At 45.5% G+C, this 23427-nt stretch overlaps 1 protein-coding gene across 8 annotated transcripts in view; it reads right to left on the bottom strand.

Moving 5' to 3' along the window:
- Positions 1-23427, bottom strand: part of COL26A1 (collagen type XXVI alpha 1 chain) — a 167441-nt gene that overhangs the window by 125501 nt on the left and 18513 nt on the right. For 6 of the 8 annotated variants that reach the window (XM_079325266.1, XM_079325262.1, XM_079325263.1 and 3 more), the window contains exons 2-3: positions 17556-17678; positions 7628-7731 (exon numbers count right to left, since the gene is read on the bottom strand). In XM_079325266.1, the coding sequence (XP_079181392.1) occupies positions 7628-7731; positions 17556-17678 (227 nt within the window). The remainder of the gene's footprint in view (positions 1-7627; positions 7732-17555; positions 17679-23427) is intronic. The other 2 variants (XM_079325264.1, XM_079325260.1) reach the window with 1 other exon arrangement.

The following is a 23427-nucleotide window of genomic DNA, read 5'->3' on the forward strand; positions in this document are numbered from 1 at the left end:
ACCTCCCAATTCTATTCCAAAATAATTCAGGAGATCCCTTGTTTGCAAAACTTCCAATATCTAACTAATCAACCACTACAGATGTCTCTGAGCTTATACAAGTCTAAAACAAGCACAGAATGGTTTGGGTAGGAAAGGACCTTAAAATTCATCTCATTCCACCCCTGTCATGGACAGGGACACCTTCACCAGCCCAGGTTGCTCCAAGCCCTGTCCAGCCCTACCCAGGGGAAGATCCCTCCTGATTAGAAATAAAGCAAATTCATAGCAAAGTCATTCACTATAAACAGGTGGGTCCTTCACTTATGAATTAAGACATACACAGAAATTATCCAATGTGTTTAGGAAAGCCAACAGCTTATGAAAATACAAAAGATTCTCTACATACCACAGTAATTGGATGGGTGCTAAAAGATTTGGGACAGTGTAATGGTGCAGAATACAGCTTTCCCACTTATGTTAAGATAACATCTGCAGATATTTAACACTTCAGATATTTTGACATTAGGTGCTCAATAAAATTCTCCCTGTTCAGATTAGAAATGTCCAAAAAAATGAAACTACTCAGATGCTGGAATGCAGTGTCAAAATATTTGGAAATCCACAGGGATTTTTTTTTTCTTTTTACTGTGTATCAAAAAGGAAGATGAACATCTAGAAATTGTTCAAGTAGTCACAGAGTGCTGATGCCAGAAAGTGCTCTCAGCAGGCTGTGGATACTTCCAACAGTGACCACACACTCCAGGAAATCCTCAGAAAAAAATGATCAGTTTGATCAGGAGTGACACACGTCATGTCTGGCCCGAGGCAGAGGTTGCTGAGTGGTCAGCATGGTGATGGGAGCAAGAGGGTGACACCTTGTAGGGTTTAGGCAGCTTCTGGAGGATCTTATATGGAAGAGGCCACCAGAAGCACAGGCAGGAGGTGAATGCTATGGAAGAAAATACTGAGGTAGGTAATATCCAACACCTGTGACCTGCACCACAAACATCATCACTCAGGGAGCCACTTCCATGTGTCAGCAATTCCATCATGGGTGATTGTCTTAGGCTGCAATTTTGGGCTGGATGTGCCCAAAAGTTGTATTCTATCACCATCTGTTGCAACCTGGTGGGGCAGTGACCCTGATCTCCTGGCACATATTATCTGCTAATGGGCCATCTTTAAATCAGCTGGGCAATCATCTTTATCTTTCCACAGCCCATCCTCCCTCCAGGAGATATCTCCTGTTCATGGGCCATTGAGTCCTAGTGCATGACTGATAAAATTCCATCATCCCACTGGGAGATGCTCCAGCCAGGGCAGGAGCCAAGCCTTTCCTACCCAGAGAAAAACTGAGATTTTGGACACCAAGGTACCTTCTTTCCACTGGATTCCAGAGGAAAGCCAGACCTTTCCACATCATCCCTGCACCTTCAGAGGAAACTGCACCTTCTCCAGGAGCACTGCTCCAGCTGAACCACATCTGCCCCTGCAGGAGGATGCAGCCACCATGGAATGGGACTGCTGCCACCACCCTGACTGACTGATAGGTGTCAGCTTGGATTCTGACTCTGGCAGGGTTTGGGATTGTTCTTTGTAATACTGTATTTCTATTTTAATTTTCCTAGTAAATAACTCTTATTCCTATTTCCCATATACTTGCCTGAGAGCCCCTTAATTTCAAAATTGTAATAATTTGGAGGGATGTGGTTTACATTCTCCATTTCAAATAGAGGCTCCTGCCTTTATTGGCAGACACCTGTCCTCCAAACTTGGAGAGTGATTCACATGCTTTGATATTTTTTCACAACGTATCTTTAAAGTAGATTTACAGAGATAGTTACCACATTTTACCACCTACTTACTAACTGGAAAACTATTAGTAAATTCACATTGCACTTAATAGTCTATAACAGGCATTCACATAACTTACTTCCTTTATCTAACAAACACACTTTGGCATGAGAAGGTATTTTCAGAAAAAAAAATTGCTGTGTGAAATCAAATGTTGTTCTTGGTTTCAAAGGTCTCAGATGAGAGCTAAGCCACATTTCCCTAAAGGAATTACTGAACCAGTCTCTAGCAGAGAACTACATCCCTGTTAGATCCAAACTTGAAGGGAAGGAACCTCAGTCTGTCATGTTTGCAGCACAGAACTGTCAGAGGGCACTGAAAAATATCACCTTGGGAGAATTTCACTGTGAACATGGAAGCTTCTGTTTTGTGACAGGAGCTGGACTCAGCTGCAGTGGGCAAACAGCACTGAGCCAGGATTGAGCAGGAACAGGAACAGGCACTGCAATGGCTCTGACTCCCACTGTTTTCTCTTACATTTTCTCAGTTTATAAGGGAAGAAGAAAAAGCTCAATGGCAGCAAAAACCTCTGCTGAGCAAGGAACTCAGGGACTTGAGAAAAGGAGAACACACAAGCTCAAATCCTGGAGAGAACTGCTGTGATACGAAGCAAATGTTACTTCATAGTCTCTGTGCTGCATTTTCACATCAGGGACAGTTCTTGTTTCAGTGGTTCATGGGGAAGAAGGACAAGGCTTGGAGAAGTGAGGTTCCATTAACACTACTTTGAATTCCCTTCCCTTCAAAGCACTTCAATGGCCTTTCAAACTTTCAGGTGCCTTGTTTTGATGTCCTTTCTCACAGTCTCATCAAATTTTGTCTCGTAATTGCATTTGCTCATTTAAGATTTTCCTGGCAGTGTTGTTCTTAATCTCTCTTCCTGGGACCAAGAAATTTTGTAAAGCAGCAATAAAAATGAAAAGCGTTTTTGCACCACATCATACCAAGAGGGAAGTCCTCATTTTCTTATGCTGCTTTGAAAACTCTAAACACGTGGGAATCTAGGTGGTTTGAAAAATATCAGGATGACAGGAAAGATGCAAACAATAGTTCTTAGAAGTAGATAATAATATTCCAATAACTGAAATGAGGAGGGGGGACATAAAAAAAGAAAATAAATTCTCCAATTAAGCCATTTCTTGAAAAAGGCTGCTCAAATTTCCTATCTTACTTGCATTCTTAGGAAATAAAGAAAGAAAAAAAAAAAAGCTTGGAATCACAATAGCATCACTTTAGAGGTGCTGAGGTTACTACTCTGGGAGCTGTTTCTTGCCCAAACAGCTAAGCTGTCTACCATCAATCTGCTTCTGGGGTAAATAGGATACTGGCTCCTGTCCCAAACTCAAGCAGTACAAACAAATAAGGAAGAAAGCTGTGCTATATTTGTAAAGCAAAATAAGACCTCGCCTGGCTGGAGAGCTCCAGGGCAGTGCTGAGCCCCTGAACTTGCTGGGGACACTTTTCCTCTCCCAAGAGGTTGGACTTGCCTTTGAACTTTCAGCCATACAGAAAAAAAGGCTGAGTTGAAATGTCAGCATCATCTTGGATTCAAATCAATCAGCTTGATGCATGATTGCAACGGCTAAACCACTTCACCCCTGCTCTGCCCTCATCCATATGTTCTTTATATCAGCAGTCAGCAGACTGGGTGGCTCAGTGCATTCATTTCCTGTCCTAGGCTTGGGCTCCACTTTAAACAAAACAAAAACCCCCTGAAACTGGAAAATAAAAGTAAGTATCTAGTGACAGTTATATTCACCAGACTGGTTTGCATCAAGTCTTTTTCTCCATCCAAGGAAGTTGCAAGAAACCCTTTGGGAAGGCCTGGTACAACTGGTGATTTTTGACTATCAATTCAATGAGCAGGTCACAATTCTACAAAACCAGTAAAGGAACTGGAGTTCTTTCAAATACTGACATGCCTTGGACTGAGTAGAAAGCAAGGAAAGGAAGGGGAGAAAGCCCCTGGCAGTGTCAGCTTGAAAAAGGAAACAGGTTGGAAACAGGTTAATTTACCCCAGTAAATTAATGCCCCACTGAGAGCAAAATCTCCATCCACCTCTAGAGCTGGGCTTCCTCCAGACAGTGCTGCTCTTTATCAGCTTCAATGCAGGAGTTGGAGACCCAGGATAATTTAAATCTAACAATGTGCAGCTTTCAGCATTAATGTGGGTGCCTGTCAGCTGGTGACAGTTAAGTGGGTATTGTCTCAAGCTAAACTTACCAGCTGAGGATGGAGACACTTCAATGACTGAAAGAAGCAGAGGGGAGTTTTCCCATTGAAGGTGTGTTACAGCAAGCCAGTCTCATCACGAGTCTGTCATACCTTGGGGCTAGACACCCACACTGAACTGCTGATTTTGCAAAAGAAAAGCTGAGCTGCCATTTGGGAGATCACAACAAATTGTGGCTTCAAATTCTCTGACTTCTTGCCTTGGCTCACCATCTCCCTGTCCTGTCTTCCCTCATAAAATGCTAAAAGAAATAAATTTTAAAAGGGCAAGGAAGGCTTGATATAAGGACAGCTAGTAAAAAATAATCTATCCTCCAGATATGTACAACACAAAAAAGGAGTAAATATTAGCTCAGTGGGAATTAAAGAAGGAATCAATAGATCTTATAGATAGATTTATATCATCAGGATGCAAAGCCCACCATCAGCCATGCCCAGGCACACACAACTCCTAGAACTCTTCTGTGTGCCTAATCAATCCATTATCTGCAGGCTAAATCCATCCTGCTAAGGGAAACACAACCTTGGGTTCCAAGACCCATTGGGAAGGAAGTTTCCCTTCAGTCTCTGGAACCAGGAGATGCTGCAGTGGGAGCTCAGAGCCACTGCAGCTGCCATTCCTTAGGCAACAGTGGCTGTCAGAGAATGGGAGGATTTGCAGCACAGCAAGAAAGCAAATTAAAAATAGTGCAGGTCCAGGCTGCCTCCAGTCATACCTACCTCACATCAACTTGTAAAGCACAGCTGCACATACAACTGAAATGAAATATTGAGGGGCAGTCTAACTACCAAAGATGAAAGTATTTTGAGGTTCTGCCCTGCTAATTCACTGTGGCCTCATCACTGTGCTGTTTTTGTTTTGCTTCAGTTTAGTTTTCTGTTTCCTTTTGTCTGCTGTTTCCAGGAAGAACTCACACAGATAAGCTTCCCACCCTCTCAGAGGAACCAAACTTGCAGTAGGGGAGAACACAGAAAGGAAAGACTACAAAAGGCCTTATACTGGATTGTCAAAACCTCTAAAACAGCCTCTTTTTAGCCTTTTTTACTTTCATTTTCCAGTGATGCTAACATTAAGAATTAACATAAGGAGTAAGTAAATATTTCCATTTTAAAATTGGCAGCTTGAAGGGCATGCAGACTGCTAGCACTAGTATTTACACTAAAAACTAAGTGGCACAACCCTACTGCCCTAGAAAGGGGTCTTTTTTATTTTCCTCTTTCATTCAAGGATGTGGGACTGTCAGTAGCACCAGATGTTTTAAGGAGAGGAAATAAAGGTAAAAAGAATCTCACACATGAAAGTAAAAGCTTACTACTGGCTTTCTTCTCACACTCCACAGACCATATCCAAGCCCAGAAGAACAGTTCCACCTTGAAAAGTAACTGTATAAAATTGTCACCTCGTTCCACAGAGCTGCTCCTGCGAGATCGCTGCTGGCTCTCTCAAACAAGCTTATGTTGGCTTTTTATTTCCACAGAACTCTGCTGAGACAGATCTGGCACTGCAGGAAGGAGCTGGAATCTCTCCTCTGCACCAGCAGCACCACTAAGCTGCAATAACTCACACCTGTCCAAAGCTACAGGCACGAACAGGCTGTACACAGGGGCTCCCCAGGTCACCAGGCACATCCTCACCCAGGGAGTGACAGCTCTGCCACACCCTCTGCTCCCCTCTCCTTGCAGGGTGTCCTGGGTTGCAATACAGGATGTGACCAGAAATGTGAATTCTATCACCATCCGTTGGAGCCGGGTGTGGCAGTGCCCCTGATCTCCTGGCACGTATTATCTGCTAATGGGCCATCTTTAAACCACCTGGGCAATCATCTTTATCTTTCCACAGCCCATCCTCCCTCCAGGAGATATCATCTGCTGCTGGCCCATTCAGTCCCACTGTGTGACTGATAAAATTCCATCATCCCACTGGGAGATGCTCCAGCCAGGGGAGCAGCCAAGCCTTTCCTACCCAGAGAAAAACTGAGATTTTGGACACCAAGGTACCTTCTTTCCACTGGATTCCAGAGGAAAGCCAGACCTTTCCACATCATCCCTGCACCTTCAGAGGAAACTGCACCTTCTCCAGGAGCACTGCTCCAGCTGAACCACATCTGCCCCTGCAGGAGGATGCAGCCACCATTGAATGGGACTGTGCCACCACCCTGACTGACTGACGGGTGTCAGCTTGGATTCTGACTCTGGCAGGGTTTGGGATTGTTCTTTGTAACACTGCATTTCTATTTTAATTTTCCTAGTAAAGAAGTGTTATCTCTAATTCTCTTTGCCTGAGAGCCCCTTAATTTCAAAATTATTATAATTTGGAGGGAGGGGGTTTACATTCTCCATTTCAAAGAGAAGCTCCTGCCTTTATTGGCAGACACCTGTCCTCCAAACCAGGACAAAGGGACAGGTAAAAACTGTCTGCACACAGCAGCTTCTCTCAGGCTCCCTTCTCTTAGCATTATGTTAAAATGTAAAGCTCTGTCCTGTAGACTGTAACTTTTTGGGTAGCTTTGCCACTCTGTGAGGCTTTTCTGGAGCCTCTGGGAAGCTATTGTTTCCTCAGCAGCCTGGAGCCAGCTGCTGTCTGCAGCCATCACTCTTTGGGCCTGTAACAAGACAACTTCCTAGTCAGAGATTTGCCTGAATTGTGTGATTGGTATTAAGATATCACAGCACAAAGAAAATGAGTACAAACAGCAGACTCAGAGATGTTGGCCACCCCCAGTGACCCTTCAGCAGCCAGAGACAGGCTGTGTTGACCTGATGCAAATGAACAGAAAACTCCAGGATTAGCTTCTCCTGTTCATAAGCTGTGAACTCTCAAGTCAGGTTCAGCAGATGCCTTAATGCCTGAAACTTGGTGGAGAAGCAGGACTGGTTTCAAACCCTCAGAAGTGACAGTTAAAGTAGAAAATGTTTGAAAGGAAAATGTACAACATGCCATATTGTGATTAAAAAAATGAAAATACTTTTTCTTCCTGCTCTGGAAAGAACCCTGTGTTTTCCTCTGTGTGGAGAGAACTGTGTTTTCACATACACTGTGCAACATGAGTGCTTCACCATTAAGTCAAGGAGCAGGTAGAAATGGGAACCAAAGGTATTGATTCAAAGCTCTCTGGGAGCACACATTATTTATATCCAGATCTTACAGGCATAAAATGTTCAGAAGCAGCCATCCAGGAACCAGCTTTTATTTGGCACAGCAACTGATGGTGATAACAGGGACAGGGAGAAGATAAAACATGAAAAGGAGAAAGCACATTTTCTGAACACAACAGGGATGCCAAGCCTGAGCACATCTCTAAACAAGTCATCCCTGATTCCCTTTCCTTTATTTCTTTTCCCCTTCCTGTTCAGGCCTGCTTGCAAGCATTCAGAATGATCTGTTTTCCAAGATCACCTTTCAGAGCTTGTGTGTGACATCCAGATAACAATAAGGAGTGAAGGGAACAGGTGACTTGTTCCTGTGCTTAAGAAGTGTATGAAGGAGCAAACCCCAGCTCAAGGCAGCCAGTCCATCCTGGCTGTTCCATAGGGACAGAGGCATTTCTGGAAACTCACCCTCCTCACAGTTGCTCCCTGTGAAGCCAGGACAGCATCTCCACTCCAGCGTGGTCACAGTTCTGTAGGACATTTTGTATGTGGGCCTGATGAGAGTCCTGTAACTAACACAAACAAGGAGTCAGCAGAATGCAGCCACCTGCTCAAGGACAGTGCTGCTTCTAATTAGTGCAATTAGTAATAATAATAATAAGATTTAATAATAATTAGCATTGCTACTAATTCATAGCACATCTTCCCACGTGGATATATCCCAGAGCACCCAGCCAACCCTAGCTACAGAAAAAGGAGTCATATGAAATATAGCAAGGATTTATTAGAGCACAGATCTGATTCAACAGCTTTTATTTTCCTCCTTAAACCTTCAAGCTCCACTGGCTTTTCCCCACACTTCTCCTCCCACAGGTACCACCAGCAGCTTTGTGGAGATCTCAGCACTACAAAGTCCTGCAGCAGCAGAGATGATGACTTGTTTCCCACACTCTCCCTTCATGTGGACTTCTGTGACATTGAACAGAGGCTGGCAATAGCCTTTCCTCACTCAGCAGTAATAATTTCCCATCTCCCAGGTGCCTTCCCTTTCCCCAGCACTCAGAGCTGGGATGTACCAACACATCAACATGACAGCTGATCAGTGACCTTCATGGAGCCTTTTTCCCAGCTGTCTGACCTCAATTCTCAATTCCTGTCTGTGCCTCAATTCTCCCCTCATCTGAAATAGGGTCACACTCCTCTGGACCACAGCCAGGGTTCTGCAGGACAGGTTTGTGAGCTCTGTGAGCAGCACAGCATCCCCAAGGTCCCAATTACAGCAGGAGCACTGCCATGCCCCTCTGGGAACTGGAGGGTGACCTGCAGACACAACAGGGCTGTGCAAGGCACCAGTGATTCTGAAGTCAACACAAAACAGGCAAGTTGCATAAGTGACAACTTTTCCTTTAAAACAGCAGCTCGTCAAAGCTGGCAACTGAGAGTTTTCCCAGTATACAGCCAAACAAGTCACTGCTGCTATTCATGAAGCTAAAAGCAAACACAGAAGTTGTACTCTACAAGCTCCCCTCGAAATTCCTACCCTTATTTAACAGCCAAAAGAATTTGGCACACACAGGGAGAGTCTGAAGCTGTGGGATTACAGCGTTGCAGGCTGCAGTTTGTGCTTGTCTCTCCAAGCCAGGCAGACACAAGCCCTGAGCACCCTGTCCCTGGGGAAGAGGCTCCTCCTGCTGAGAGCCAGGACAGAGAGCACTGCCCTGGGCTCAGCTGGGCAAAACAGCTGGAGGATGCATGGATCTCATCCAAAACTGCTCCAAGGGGAGGCAGGTGCTCACTCAGGACAGCCCTGCAGTGACTGGTAGCTCCTGCAAAGAGCAGTAACAAAGGCTTGCCAGGAGATGCTACCCACGGTGTCTTGGAAAAAAAGGGCACAGCTCAGCTGTGGTTAGCAGAGTCTTTGGGAAGCTAATTTCTCAGGAAGCTGTTTGCTGTGGATTTGTGCCAGCTGCCAAACATAGAAACTAAGTTTTCCTATAGCCACTGGAGAGGTGGGGCTGCATAATCTTCCTCCTGAGCACAGGGCTGCCTGCCCTGGGAACAGCCTCACCCAGAGATGGGAAAGCAGCAAGGTCTCCTGAGAGCATGATGTCCTCACCCTTGGAGCTGCCAAAAAAAGCACACCAGTCACTGCTAATACCCACAGCTGTGATCCAGGCACTTTTCTGGTATGGGCTGCACAGAGCCAGCTCATCCCACCTATTTCTTTGCTCTTCTGTTCCCAGTGGTGCTCAGGAACCCACAGTCAGTGTGAGCTTGAAGACTTGGAGCACGCTGATGTAGGTGGACCTTCAGTGCTTTTTTACAGAGACCTAAGGCACAAAGAGTTTAAGTGTCTTGCTGAGGGTCTCTCAGAATAGCTCAGGAACTGGACCCAGGTCTCCCAGCTCCCAGTGCTGGTGCTGGACTCCAGACACATTTCCACACATGAGCCCCAAACCACCAGTCACAAGTTCATGGCTTTGTCAGTAACACCACAGCTGGATTTGACCTCCAGATGAAAGTCTCCAGCCTTGTTACCAGTGTCCAGAGCCAGCGTGTCTCCAACCACACCGTGATTTTAAAACCGTGTTTCTGCCAACACCAAGATGTTAAAACTCTTTCAAACTTCATTATGAAGTGTGGAGAGTGGCTTGAGCCAGACTGGAATCTTGGCAGCAGTTCTGTGTCAGGGAAGTAGCTCTAGTTTAATCCTCAGATGAGGGAGGACTTCTCAGGGCATGACAAGCATGAAGCTCAGCTGTCACAGTCTGCCACCCACCCTGAATTCCCTGGAGGAGTTCTGACATGTGCAGCTCTGTTCAGCATCACGCACTCAGGCATCTGAAGTGGGCCCAGCTTGTTCTGAAGCTGCTCCATTCTTCATAGCATTATCTTTCCTCAATTTTGTGACATTGCAAGGTCTGCTGTGACCTATGGCATCACATCATGCAGATTTCTGACTGCTATTCCAGGAGGGGAGCAAAGAAAGCACCTTTAGCAAAGCATCACCACCATCTGACACTTGCAGTGTTGCAACTGAAGGAGATGAAAAAAATATATGGAAAAAGAGAGGGAAGGAAGATACCTGTTAAAGATCAGAAGGGCCTGAATGAAAATGTGTGGAAAACACAAGAGGCAGCAAAAGGGATTGGTGGCACAGCAGGGAAGCTTTTCCCTCTGATGGCACTCCAGCCACAAGCACTGGCACAGAAATCTGCCAAGGCTGAGTGGAAGAGGTTTGGGGGAGCCACAACCTTGCACTGCTCTGCTCCCTAGGGAGCCAAAGTATGTGCTCAGCACACACAGCTCCCTTCAGCAGGAGAACTCCAAGCACTTCATGGAGAAGCATGGATCTGCCACTCCACTGTGAGTCAGGAGTCATTTCCAGGGATTTTTTATCCCAAGGAGTGGGGCAGCTCCCAGGGAAGAGCCCAGAAAGCAGCAGAAAGCAGCTACTGCTGTTCCTAGACCAGAGCCAACACATGACTGTCCCTGGAACTGCCAGAGCCCTGCAGGATGAGCTACAAGAGTTTGTCCAGATACAATTATCATTTGGGAAATAGCATCTCTTGCTAAGTGACTGCCAAGAAACTGGCAATTTAGAGAAGGAGCATGAGCTGACTGATGAACTGATTTGGGGATACCAAGCTGTAAGTACTGGAGAGGTCAGGACACACTAAGGGATGGCAGCCAACAAGTCTCACTCCTGAGCACACAAGGACATGTCCCCCTTGCTTTCAAAGAAGTGTCACTGAACACACAGGCAGAAGTGACACAAGAAAGGGGAAGAGTGCCACATTCCTGGATGAAAGCCTCAGAAATCAGGTCAAAAGAGACAGGGGTGATCTGTGTCATGACCCAGGCAGGACAGCCTGTCACTCACAGGAAATACCTTCACCCTTTCTGGATTTCCCCTGCCCTTTGACACTCACAAACAAAGCTGTTTGTGCACAAAGACCACATGGGAGGGAAGGCGTGAAACTTGTTTCCACATCACAAGAATAGGTTTTGTTACTTTGATTCATTCAGCCATTGCAGTTTGTGCCCAGGGAGACCTCAGTGACCCTCAGAAGCTGCTATTAATTTTTATTCAAGCCCCAGGTTGAATAAAGTTTCACCATCACTTACTGATTTCAGTGTCCTGAAATCAGATTTCAAATCCATCAGCTTAAGTAACCATATCTCAAAGCACTTGGAAAGAAGGGAGTTTGAGAGCTCTGAGAAGCTATTAAATATATATTTGGTTCCCAACACCACCACACCCACGCATAACCATTCTTACAAAGCCTGATTATACCAGCAGCTCCTCTGTGTGACACAGACAACTTCACCTCAAACCCTGCTGATGCAGGGACAAGAAGCACCTTTGCCATCACATTTACACCCACAGGCATGGCAGAGACCATCACTGGGAGTCAGACCTGTGCTCTTTATTCTTGCAGCCCCAGCTCTTTCTACCACAAACACAGTTCCCCAGGGAACAATACAACCAGAGGAGTTTCAAATAGCTCCTGCAGACACCAGATTTGAAAAAAAAAAACACTCCCAACCTGCAGCTGCAGGAGTGTTGGAGCTTATTGTGTCTCCTGCCTTTGCCAACGGGGAGGAAGAAGATTCAGGTTTAGCTTTGAGCATGTCTGGTTCAAACAACTTAGCAAAAAACCAAACCCAGGAAACAGACTTATCTACCTGCCATGCCCTGCTGTCCACAGTCCCAAGAAAAAAGGCCAAGAACACAGAGACAGATGTTTCTATGCCATCACAGAGCAATCATCAGCTCCTGCCTTTATTAACAAACTGCTGTTGAAGAGCAGCACTGCAGCAGGGAGGAGGAGTGCTCAGAGAATGTCTGGGCAAGATCAAAAGGCCTCAATCAGCAGGCTGAGCACAACCCCTGGAACAGGTGATCCTCCACCTGTGCCCAGCCAGCACCACACAGCCCTTGTTCAAAGCTGAGAATGCCCCTTTGTGCTACAGCTCTAATCCTACACACCCAGAGCCTCTGCCTGTCCTGTTTGTAGGAGCACTGCTCATCCTGCAGTTATATCCCATGTGGGCTTTGGAGAGCAGATGCCTTTTTCCAAGCACATTTCTCTCCAAGATGTGGAGTTGTAAGGGAATTAAACACATAAAAGAGTTTATGTGTAACAGGACTTCAAATAGCAATCCTAATGCACTGGAATAAGCTCTGGGATTTATTATTCAATTGACTGGAAAGCAAGAAAGAGAGAAGGATTTCCCTGTGGCATTACTAGTTCTGAAACTGAGGGGAAACATCATCTACAGGCCAATCTCCTGGGTGACAGATCCCCAACTTCTCCTACTGACCCTGTAGCAACAGAGTTTTCAAAAGCACAGAAGACCAAATTGGATGAGCCTGCAGAATTCCTTCTTTGTTATTCTACAAACTAGCTTGTAAAATCCCTCTGGGAGCAGTAATGTGTTCACTTTAAATGAAAATAACAAGAAAAAAGAAAACCCAGCATTCAAAAACACCAAACAAGAATGATCCATGCAAGATGTGTAGCCTGCTTACATTAAGTGCACAGAGCATTTGTGATAAGCCAAACCAGCTCCAATACTGAAATAAGAAAACAAGCAGTGACAGGCAGCTGGAAAGGGCATCACAGCCCAGATTTGCTGTGCTGCAAGAACACTCTTCCTTCCATCTCTCTCATCTCTGAGTGAAGTTTAAAGCCAACAGATGAATAACAATGTTTGGAGTTTCAATGACTCCTATCAAAGTAAGAGACCAGGTAAAACCATCCCTGGACATGGACAAGCCCAGCTGTGAGTTTCCTGGAAAACCTTCAAAGTCTCTGAAGGCAAAAGATGTGCAGAGACAGGAGACTCAAAAGCTGGAGACAGCTCTGTGACCATGGACTACAGCAAAGCATGGCAGGATAAGAACTCACACAGCCTTGCTGGGAACATTCATTTTCAAGGATAGGACAAGCAGGAGAGGAGCTGGAATATCTCACCACAAATGAAGAACATTTCCAGAGATGAGTTGGGGATTTTCACAGCAACAACAGTTTGAAGCAGAAAGTGTTTGTCTTCTGAAGGCTGTACCAGCACATGATCTGCCATTCATCCCTTCCATTTACCTCCCAAGACACTACTGACCACAACAATCACCTACAAATATTCTAATCAAAAGTAGGCTGATTTTGGCCAACTAGAGAACAGCAAGAAGCTGCCCTACTGTGTCATAAAAGCAGCATAGTCCTCTTCCTTCAGGTGAGGTAGCACTGCTGGTCTGAAGGCACAGGATGTCACAAAAGCTCCAGGAAATGAATGCAGGTCTCAAATCCTTTCCTGCCTTCAAGACCAGTGAGCCTTGAGGAGTGCAGTGTCCCAGGCAGGGCAGGACTGGGCATCACCCTGCAGCTGCTGCAGCAAAAGGATTGCTGAGGACAAGGGTCACAATTTGGATGCCTGGGCTTACTGGGAGCTGGGGACAAGCATGCAGGCAGAGAACCAGAGATTAGGCTGCCATTGTCCCTTCCTTCAGAAAGACAAGTGACACGTGAGTTTAGGCAGCCCAGGAGCTTCAGCCAGGCTGCTGGAGAGCTGCCTGTGTACCCAGAGTGACACAGCAAAGGCACAGCCTGTGGCTCACAGCAGCTGAAGCCTTCCTTGCACAAATGGAGAGAGTTCAAGATCAGATCTGCTGAGGGAAATCCTCCAGCCAAGACTGGTCTGCAACTCAGCACCCAAGCTAAATGAAGAGCCTGGGGTGGAAGGCAGAGCAGAGCAGCTCATGCCAGCCCAGCCAAGATGACAACACTCTTGCTAAAGCAGGAGAGAGCAAACAGACAGCAAGGACATCTCACAGCCAGGGCTGCAAGGCTGGGATCCTCCTCTGGCAAAGGCTTGACCCTGAGCTGCAATTTGTGCAGTAAGGGAAAGAAACCCAACACGGATGAATGGGAGGCAGGAAAGGGATGAAATCCTCATCTGGCCCCACCAGTGTCTGCTGTAAGCAGAGCCTGTGCAGCAGAGAGCCCCTCTCAGCTGTCACCACCAGTCTGAGAGATGCCTTTTTCCTTGGCTGACATCCCTTCTGCTAGTGAGCAGCCTGATAACGGGTGCTGGCAGAATAAGAGCTCTCCCAGATATGGCTGACTCCCTGTAAACAAGGAGATGAAAACAGTTTGTTTCAAATCACAGCTGGGAGAAACACTGTAAAGCCAAATTGGTGCCAATGGCTTACTGACATTTTGCATTGCTTACAGTCACACAGAACACTCCATGCCCTTCAATTCAAGCTCAGGCACCACAAATCTCCCTAGAGAAGAAAAGGAGAAGGCCAAAAGACACTTTAAATTTACTTCTTTTAGCAAAAGAAAAACAGATATAAATATATTACCTAAACAACCACGGTGATATTGAGAGCAAGAATATTTTTAGCCACTACCAGACCTGGAACAAGCCTGACCTAGCCTGAAACTAGGCTTTCAGAAATGCCAAAAAGAGAAGCTGGTACAAACAAGGTAAGGAGGAAACAGAAACAAGTAGCTCATCCAAGATGAGTTTTGTGCTCTGTTCATCTTCTGCAGGGATTTTCAGAGTCCTATCAAAGGAAGTTGCACAGCTTGGTGGCTGATAAACACTTATAAGCCCCTTTGAAGCCAATTTCTTAACAGGAAAGGCACTGCACTGTGACTTTGGGAGCCATTTTTCTTATTTCTATCCTTTATACACAAGGAGTTTCATCAGAAAACACAAGATGGGGTTTACCTGAATTAGCCAAGAGATTGGTGTTTCCTAAAAAGACCATACTCATTTTGGTGAGAGAGGAGGACAAAGCTTTTTTGTTTTGTTTTTTTTAATGTAGTTTTAGAACTTCAGCTTGACTCCAAAAAAAAAAGAAAGCCACTTCAAGCATCCCTGTAGGCTGGTAACAAAACAGTGCTCAGAAAACCACCTCAACACACAGCCTGGCTCAGGGTACCAAACACTGTCCACAGCAGTGACATGTCACAAGAGCCACCGTTTTCAGCAGCTGTTTTTCCTTCTCTTATCAAAGTCAGGTGCATTGCTCAGAACAAACATCCACTTATAATAGATGTCTTGGCTGGAGATAATTGATCCAACAGCCCATTCAGCTCTCAGGGCCTCAGAGGATCCACCTTTGCTGTTACCCTTTCTTGGGGCTCTCCCTTTCAGACAGTGGCAGTAGGGGAAATTATCAAGGACCTGTTTTACCTCTGAAGATAAGAGGATGAGTTCCAGCATTTTGTCAGCAGCTTCCTGAGAGGTGCTTGGGAAAGAGGTGCAGGGTCTTTCTCTGCTTTATGCAAGAATATCATACAATATGTGGCTAGAGGACAGACATTATAGACATTTCCATCCTCCTGTCCTGCCTTTCCTCCCAGCTCAAAGGGAACAGAGCATTGATGTCCTCCCAACTCTTTGGGAAGGTTTCTCCATAGTGATCATCTTCCAAGAATGCAGCTCCTGTTAGCTGAGCTTTCACCAGCTGAGATCTTGAATATTTAATAACCCCAGCTTCTTTCCATGATATTTTCACACAGAAAGAAAAATTGAGATGTCTGCTGCTGTTCTGCATTGTCTCCAAACAATTGGACTCATCAGGCAAACAAACCAAACTGCATTTGAAACTGAAAATGTTCCGTGAACAATGTCACAACAGCACACACTGCTCCTAAAGTCTCTGGGTTAATGTAAGAATCAATGGCATCAATCAACTGCAGGGGCCCACAAAAAGAATTTTTACTAATAACATGATCAAATGCTTGATTCTTATGAAATTCCAGTTGTGTTACAACAAAAAATAAGTAAGATTTTTGGCAAGTTTAGGAGACAAGGTGAAAGCTCACAAGTTTCTAATGACAATTATGTGCCTAAAAAGCCTGGGAAATTATAAAGCTTCAACAGAAGTTTGGCCATGACAGTGTAAAATATGAAGTGTTTCAACCACAGCCTTGCATAAAGACCAAAGAGACACCAAAGCAGATATATTACAAGTGAAAAAACTGAGACTGACCACTGGCCAAGTGGAAACTGGAGAGCCAACAATGGGAACAGCCCTATGCAAGATGTGAATTCAAGATGAAGTGTCACAAGAACAGGGAGGTGGGTCTCAGGCTGCTGTCACCTTCTGGCCAGGTTATCAGCTACAGAGGAACCTCAACCAGTGCCCTGTGGGTGAATGGGTGACAATAACAATAAAATGACTGAGCTCTGTGAGCTAAGTTATGGCTTGTCTACTCGGGAAATTGTTTTAGAAGCTAGGTGCAAATTCAGAGCACAATGGCTTTTTTGCCCCAATTCCCAGATGGGTGGTAACACTGTTCTGCTCTGAGAATGCCTTTCAGGGAAGGCAGAATACAGCAATACAAAGACATTTTACTGAAAGGTGGTAGCTGGGGACAGCTATTTCACACCTTTCTTTTTTCCTTCTTACATATAGGTTCCAAGAATGTAAATTATCAAAAGACAAAACAGGCTCAGGGCAAATTTTTGACACATAGCTGTTTTTAAGCTTTGTTTCATGTCTGAGGAGAGGACATTCTGTTTTGACATGTCTTAAAGGGTACTGAAATCCAGGAAGTCTAAAGGAATTCCACCCTGAAAGATAGAAAACTCATTACCTTTGTCCCTCATTGTCTATAAGGGATTTTTTGATCACAGCTTTCCAGTGTATGTGATCAATGTTACCCCTACAGCCCAGCTGATACCATCAGAACCATTGACCCAGCATCCCTGCTCACCCTGTCCAGTCACAATGAACATTTTTCTGCTTTCATGCCTGACCAGCAGCAGCCTCCTGTGTGGAGAAGCACAAACTGGCATTACTGAGCTAAACTGCTTCACGTAACTTGTCCTAACACTGATGTCTTTAAATTGAACTGTTTGTCCCCAGGCTGAATTTTCTCCCCTTTTGTAAATGTAACTGTTGTTGTCACATAACTTCTACACTAGAAGTTGCTTAATGAAAATAGAATTTTATGTTTCAAGCATCTTGTGTAACATTATATCACCTAAATAAATAGGCATTAGGTAGGTGGAGAATGTATATTAGCCAGGTGGGTTCATGTAAACTTTCTTGTATAAAAGATGTAATATTTTACCCCTCAGTGTGTTTGATTTGTGGGAACCTCCACCTTACACAGAATAAACAATGTCTCCTTTCTAAATTAGACCCTGTCTGTGTTTACAGAGCTCCTAAAATTGGCAGCAATGCCACACTTACCTTCACTGTGACTACCCTGCAGTTATCACCGGTGATGTCCTTCAGTCACAGCACCCCAGGGCAGAACATCCCCCCTGACCCTCTGATCTCAGCCCTCTCTGCAGCCCTCACCAGCCCACCAGCCAAAGGGAAGGGCAGGCAGATGTGGGCACCATGAGACATGAAGAATTTTACCTCACTAAGTTGGCACAGGGTCCTGGCCAGCGGCAGCTCTGATAAACTCTCTGGATCACCGTTTCTGACCCGTTCTGCACCTGGCAGGAGACTGTCCTTGTGACTGTGTAGTGACACCAGTGCCTGCAGAGAGAAAGGACACACATTAGTGAGCTCCAGTGAGCCACAAGCAGTGACAGCACCAGACTGCAGCAAAAACAGACCAAGAATCTGGAGATGCAATGGTTTCCTCTGCCAGCCATAGCCAGGCTAACTTGCAGTCTTCACTTCTCATCCCACCCTCTCCTTCCATTAGCTGCAGGAAGATTCCCAGCTCCTGCCAACCTGTATTACAGATCCAGTACTGCCTCTTGCTTGGTTGTCAGAGGCCAAAGTTTTACAGTGCATAATTTAGTTCTGTGACTTATCAGAAACAATAGGGCTTGAAAAAAAAAAAAAAAAAAAAAAAAAAAAAAAAAAAAAAAAAAAAAAAAAAAAAAAAAAAAAAAAAAAAAAGAAGTGTTCCAAATCTCCTGATAGTCAGTTCCCATTGTACTGGTCTTAATTCCATCCTGCTTGTTATGGTATCATTCCCCAGCCTCCCACCATTCTGAACAACAGCAGAGTTGGAAATTCTGCTTTTTGGTGTGGTGGAGCTCTCTGTCAGCAGAGCTCGAACAAGCTGGGTGCTGAACAAGTCCTTGCTGTCCTGCTGAGGTTACTGCCTAAAAATGGGCAAAGGAAAATGCAGGGCTCAGAGGGATGAGTGGAGAGAGAGAAAGACAGACCCCTCACTGCAAGCTGTATGAGAGAGAAGGAACTGCAGTGTCAGCACAGGGAATTCAGACCTAGAGACCCTTCAGGGATCTTCTCTGAAAAAACAAAACAAAAAGTTTTAGGTTCCAGTGACATGCCTGAGGGGTTACAAAAAAGGATATATTAATTTCGCCCTTGCAAGCATTGCTCATCTTTGCCAAATACTGGTTCCCATTTTTGTGAATATTTTGGTGTGGAATGTTTTGTGATGCTTTTGTACACCACTGTAGTTAACAGGTTTGAGAGTCACTCTCCTACTGACTGGGGATGAGATCTGGGCTCACTGTGGGATGTGGAGACACCAGCTTGTTCTCCAAAACACATCCAGTGCTTGTGTAAGCATTCCCTGCTGAACCAGAGCCAGAGTCCTGGCTCCTCATCTATCTGAAAGCAAGAGCCCTCAATAGAGCTGATCCCTTCAAGCACCACAGTGACTCCCCAACCTTGCACATCAAAAATCAAAGTGGAAATGCACCCGCACATCCCTTTTTCCTTCCTTAAACCAGCTCCTCTGTGTCCCTCTGATTTCCCCAGAACATGCCATTTACAGCATTTGTTGGGTGTTTTTTTTTCCCCTTTGTGTGTTCCCCTCCCATCTCCACAGGAATCCCTGCTCCCTGGATAGCTCCCATGTCCATGAATAGGAGGCACACATGCCAGGACCACATGGGGCCAGCGGGCTGCTCGCTGACCCTTGGGCTACAGGCGGCCGGGAAGGCTGGGACACCCAGGGAGGGCTGGCTCTGTGCCCAGTGCCACCAGCCCAGAGCACTGACAGGGCTCAGCAGGGCAGCTTTCCTGCTCTCCATAAACCCCTGATTGCTCAGCAGCAGCACCTGAGGTGAGCAGGGAGGTCTCAGAGAACCACTGAGCTCAGATTTGTCAGGGATCTGTGCTGTATAAATAGGGATCAGGCACTCGAGGACACAAATGTCTCTACTGACATTTGCAGCATCAAAACAAGGGGGGGAAGATAAAGTTAATGAATGATGACATCAGATCCTTTAATGGGCTCAACACAACTTCCACACAAAGTTTAGGGAGCAGGACCAGAAGAAACAACAGGAGCTAAAGGCTGAAATTGCAATAATTCTAAGTAAAGTTTTCTATTTCATTTGCACACTTGGTGCAATCAGCCATTTGGTCTCCCCAAGCCTTAGTCATGGGGTTTGTGCAAACAGGAGTAATATCTCCTCATGCCAAGGTAATAGCCAGCTGAGCACAGAAGGAAAAGCGGCCAGGAGAAAGGGTGAGGATGAGAGGGCTTGGGAAAATCACAGCTTCCAGCCATAGGAAGGACAGCAGCTGTGCATGAGCCTCAGAGCAAAAGCATTTCATGTCAGGTAAAAACCTGCACATGCACAGAACAAAGGCAGAGTATTGTGTTCTGAAATCCTTCTCATTAAGATGTGAGGAGTGAAGAAATTGTTCCCAGCCCAGGTGAGGAAGGAAGCAGCAGTATCCACACTAGCAACATGTAACAGAGCATGAAGGGGCATAAATATTGGAAACAAATTCAGAACAGCCACTGAACATTTTAAATAGGAGTATAATTATCAAGGACTTGAGTGCCTCCCATCACCTTAGCATCATTTTTTCTGGCTTGTCAATGAAATCCAAATAAATATTTAATCATACAAGTTATGCATTAACTGTCATGTAGCTTGTATGTGTGTCCTTCTGGCCTTCTCCCAGAGTCAGCTGGGAAGGAATGCTGTTTACAGGGTACATGGATCACCCTACACTGATCATTTCACACTAATATTGATTTTGCTGGACTTAGGAAACAACTCACCCCACTTTCTTGGGTACACACAAGGTACTTGTGTGTCAGATGGAAAAATAAAAATCAACTGCACTCTGAAAAAATTCCTCATATCTGATGCTGAAATTAGACAGCTTCATATTCCTGAAGGGAAATGAGGTGAATGAAGGCAAACACCACCACACACCCCAGAAGAGAAAGGCAGGTGATAGGAACAGACTCTAGAATTGCAGAGGGAATCTGCTCTTGTTAATGGACAATGGCATCTCAAAATTGCAATTCCTAAGGGGAGAATGGAAACTAAGCATTACCCTCTTTAGACTTCCCTTGCATAGACACAAATTTAATGTCATCTTGCTCCTCTAAGGATTATTTTCAGCCACTTTGGGAGTCTGGCACTTCATGTGTGGCTCTGGAGGTGGCACTGTGCAGGATGCCTGCATCAAAAACTGCAAGAAAGGCTGATTATTCTAAGCTACACACAAGGCTGAATCTGCCAGGGCTTCTATTCAGCTGCTCCAATGCATCGATTTTCCTTCCAAACAAGCCCCAAACTGCTGTTATCTGAGCAGGTCTCACATTTTTAACAGCTTATTCTAAGGACCAAGCAGAGCAGGTACACACATCTTCTTGCAAATCCAAAGAATTTGGCAATCAGGTTGTAATTTCTGCCTGGGAATAGCCTTTCATGGAAGGGAGAGGTGCTGAACAGAACTTGGTGCAACCTTGTGACAGCACTTTGGGCAGGGGTTGAAGATAAAAGCTGCTCCCATTCTACACTGGGGTGGGGACAAACCCAACACCTTCTCAGGTTCACTTCTTCACATGACCTGCTCAGGGACCTGTTATAAAAGGAATCAATCACTACAGGAAGTGAGAAGCTTCCCCGAGGCTCTCCATGCATTTCTTTCCTTGCCTGAAGCCATCACCTGGGTTTGCCAGGCTGAGCAGGACTGGCTGCTCATGGCAGGGAAACAGATCCTTCACTCAAATCCAGGGACAACCTTTCACCTTCCTGAGCAGGAGCACAGAGAGCAGTGACAGTGATAAAGTACCACACTTATCACCTCATCTCTAAAGCAGAAACACCAGTGCGGGCATGAAAAAAGTAAAAGAGCAGACCGTAAAAATACTCAACTAATCAAATGTGAACACAGATTTCTCCAACTTCTCTCTTTACCAACAGAAGAGAGAGTTTGGTTTCAAATGTACCCACAGCCAGGAGTGAAAGGTACATTACACACTTGGCTTCCCATAAATAGCATAATTTTTCTACAAATACAACTTTTAGGGGTTTTTTACTGTGGCACACAGGCAGGTGAGACAAAAACAGGAGCACAGCTGGTCAAGGATGCATCAGGACATACAGCCTGGAACTGACTGCAGATAAAATAGCACAGTGATTACAACAGAAAGAAGACAGACAAAGCCATCCCAAGTCTTCTCTCTGCAAGCCAAAAGTCAGCAAGAGCAGCCTCCAGAATGCAAGCAGGATTCAGACAACGTGATGAAAGGCCCCATCATGGCTTACAGAGATTATAAATGACCCTTTATATTATATACAGATGCTAGGAAGGAAGGTTTAGGACTTGAACTGGCATGCATCCAGGATGGCAGAGAATATATTGCTGCTTATTCAAAAAGAATATTCCAACCAAGCAAACAAAATGATCTAAGCAGCAGCTCTTTAGGATCTCATGCATTCTCATCACCAGCATATTTAGCATGATGTTCTGCAGCATCCCATGGATCTGGTCCTTGCTCTGAGAGAGGAGTTTCACTTGGTCCATTTCCTCCAGCTGTTTCCAAAGAAACACCCCCTCCTCTCACACCCTATTTAATTCTTGGAAGACTTTCACAGACAGCAGAGGATCTGCAGATCATGGCCTGCAAGCTGCTGATTTAGACAGTTTCCTTCTGGGGCTACAGACCAAGATCTCAGTCTTGATCACAGCAGACAATGTGTTTTTGCAGAGGGAATGGGGGTGTTGATGCCAGCAGATATCTAATCATATTCACTGGGTAGGTTCAGGATGTCACTGTGGACCCTTCAGGCTGAATGGAATAACACAATCAATAGTTTGTTTCCATTTGGAGATACTCTCCAAACTCCTACCTGGAGCTTAAACAGAGCCCTCCCTCAGCAGATGCTGAGGCTCCTGCTCTCTGCTGACTCAGCAAAAGCAGTGGTGGCTTCAGACACCAGGACACAGGAAATCCTCACCTTGCACATGGGGAACAGCCTGAGAGGATCTCACAGGGCACCCAGGCTTGCACAGAAAGCTGGAGGTGCAGTTTGCTTCTGTAGGCAAGCACCAGAGACAAAGCCATACCTGCATCCCACTGACTTTCTGACCCTCCTGAAGAAGCTTATTGGACTCACAATTCACCCCTGAAGATTCTGGATGTTTTTACTGCCTGTCATCCAACAGTGAGAGAGAAAAGGGACTGCAGAGGGTGGAGTAACCCTAACATATGGTAACATATAACCAAGCTAAAATACTGAAGGTTCCAGAAGAGCCAGACACTCATATCAAAGCTTAATTCCTGGACAGCATAGTTAGAGCAATCACTTCATGGATGGAAAGACACTGACAGGAAGCTTCATCTTCCCTCCCTTCTCATCACTGGGATTTGCACACTACTGCTCCCTATGCCCACAGGGTGCACAAGGGATCCATCCATCCATCCTTCCATCCATCCATCCCCTGTGAATGCTTAAAAGCACTCACACCACAGCACACAGAGCCATCTCCAAAAGCAGTGTTTGCTGCTTTCCTAGTCCAAACTGCTCACTTTTTCCAAGCTTCTCTGTGTCCTGGGGGTCCCTGGAGGACATTCAGGTGGTTCACAAGAGAAAAGCCACCTGGCTGTTAGCTGGCTCCATACCCCTGGAGAAGGGATCACAAACTGAGCAGTGTCAGAAGCACTGGGCTGAACTGATCAGGGTGAATGGGGATTGTGCAGCTCACAAATGAAAGTGGCTGCATTCCTGCCTAATCACCTCTTTCAGAGGGGTGACAGTTCAGCACCACACACAAACCCAGGGCTGCAGGGACAGACCTATAGCAGGCACCAGCTCCCACACAGGACTGCAGCTGATGCTGTCACTGGACTGAAGGACACGGCTCCAGCTCCCAAAATTCATGGCCTCCAAGCACACCACACTCCCACCTGCCCAGAACTGCTTCCAGCAGAAACAATCTTCCCAGCTGGGCTCTGCACAAAATGGAGATCTGCTGTGGGTTTGGTAGAGAGTTACGTGGACAAGCCAGAAGGAAGAGAATTCTGAGAGTGGGAGAACACTTAACA

Source organism: Erithacus rubecula, assembly GCF_903797595.1.
Source record: "Erithacus rubecula genome assembly, chromosome: 22".
Taxonomy (NCBI): domain Eukaryota; kingdom Metazoa; phylum Chordata; class Aves; order Passeriformes; family Muscicapidae; genus Erithacus; species Erithacus rubecula.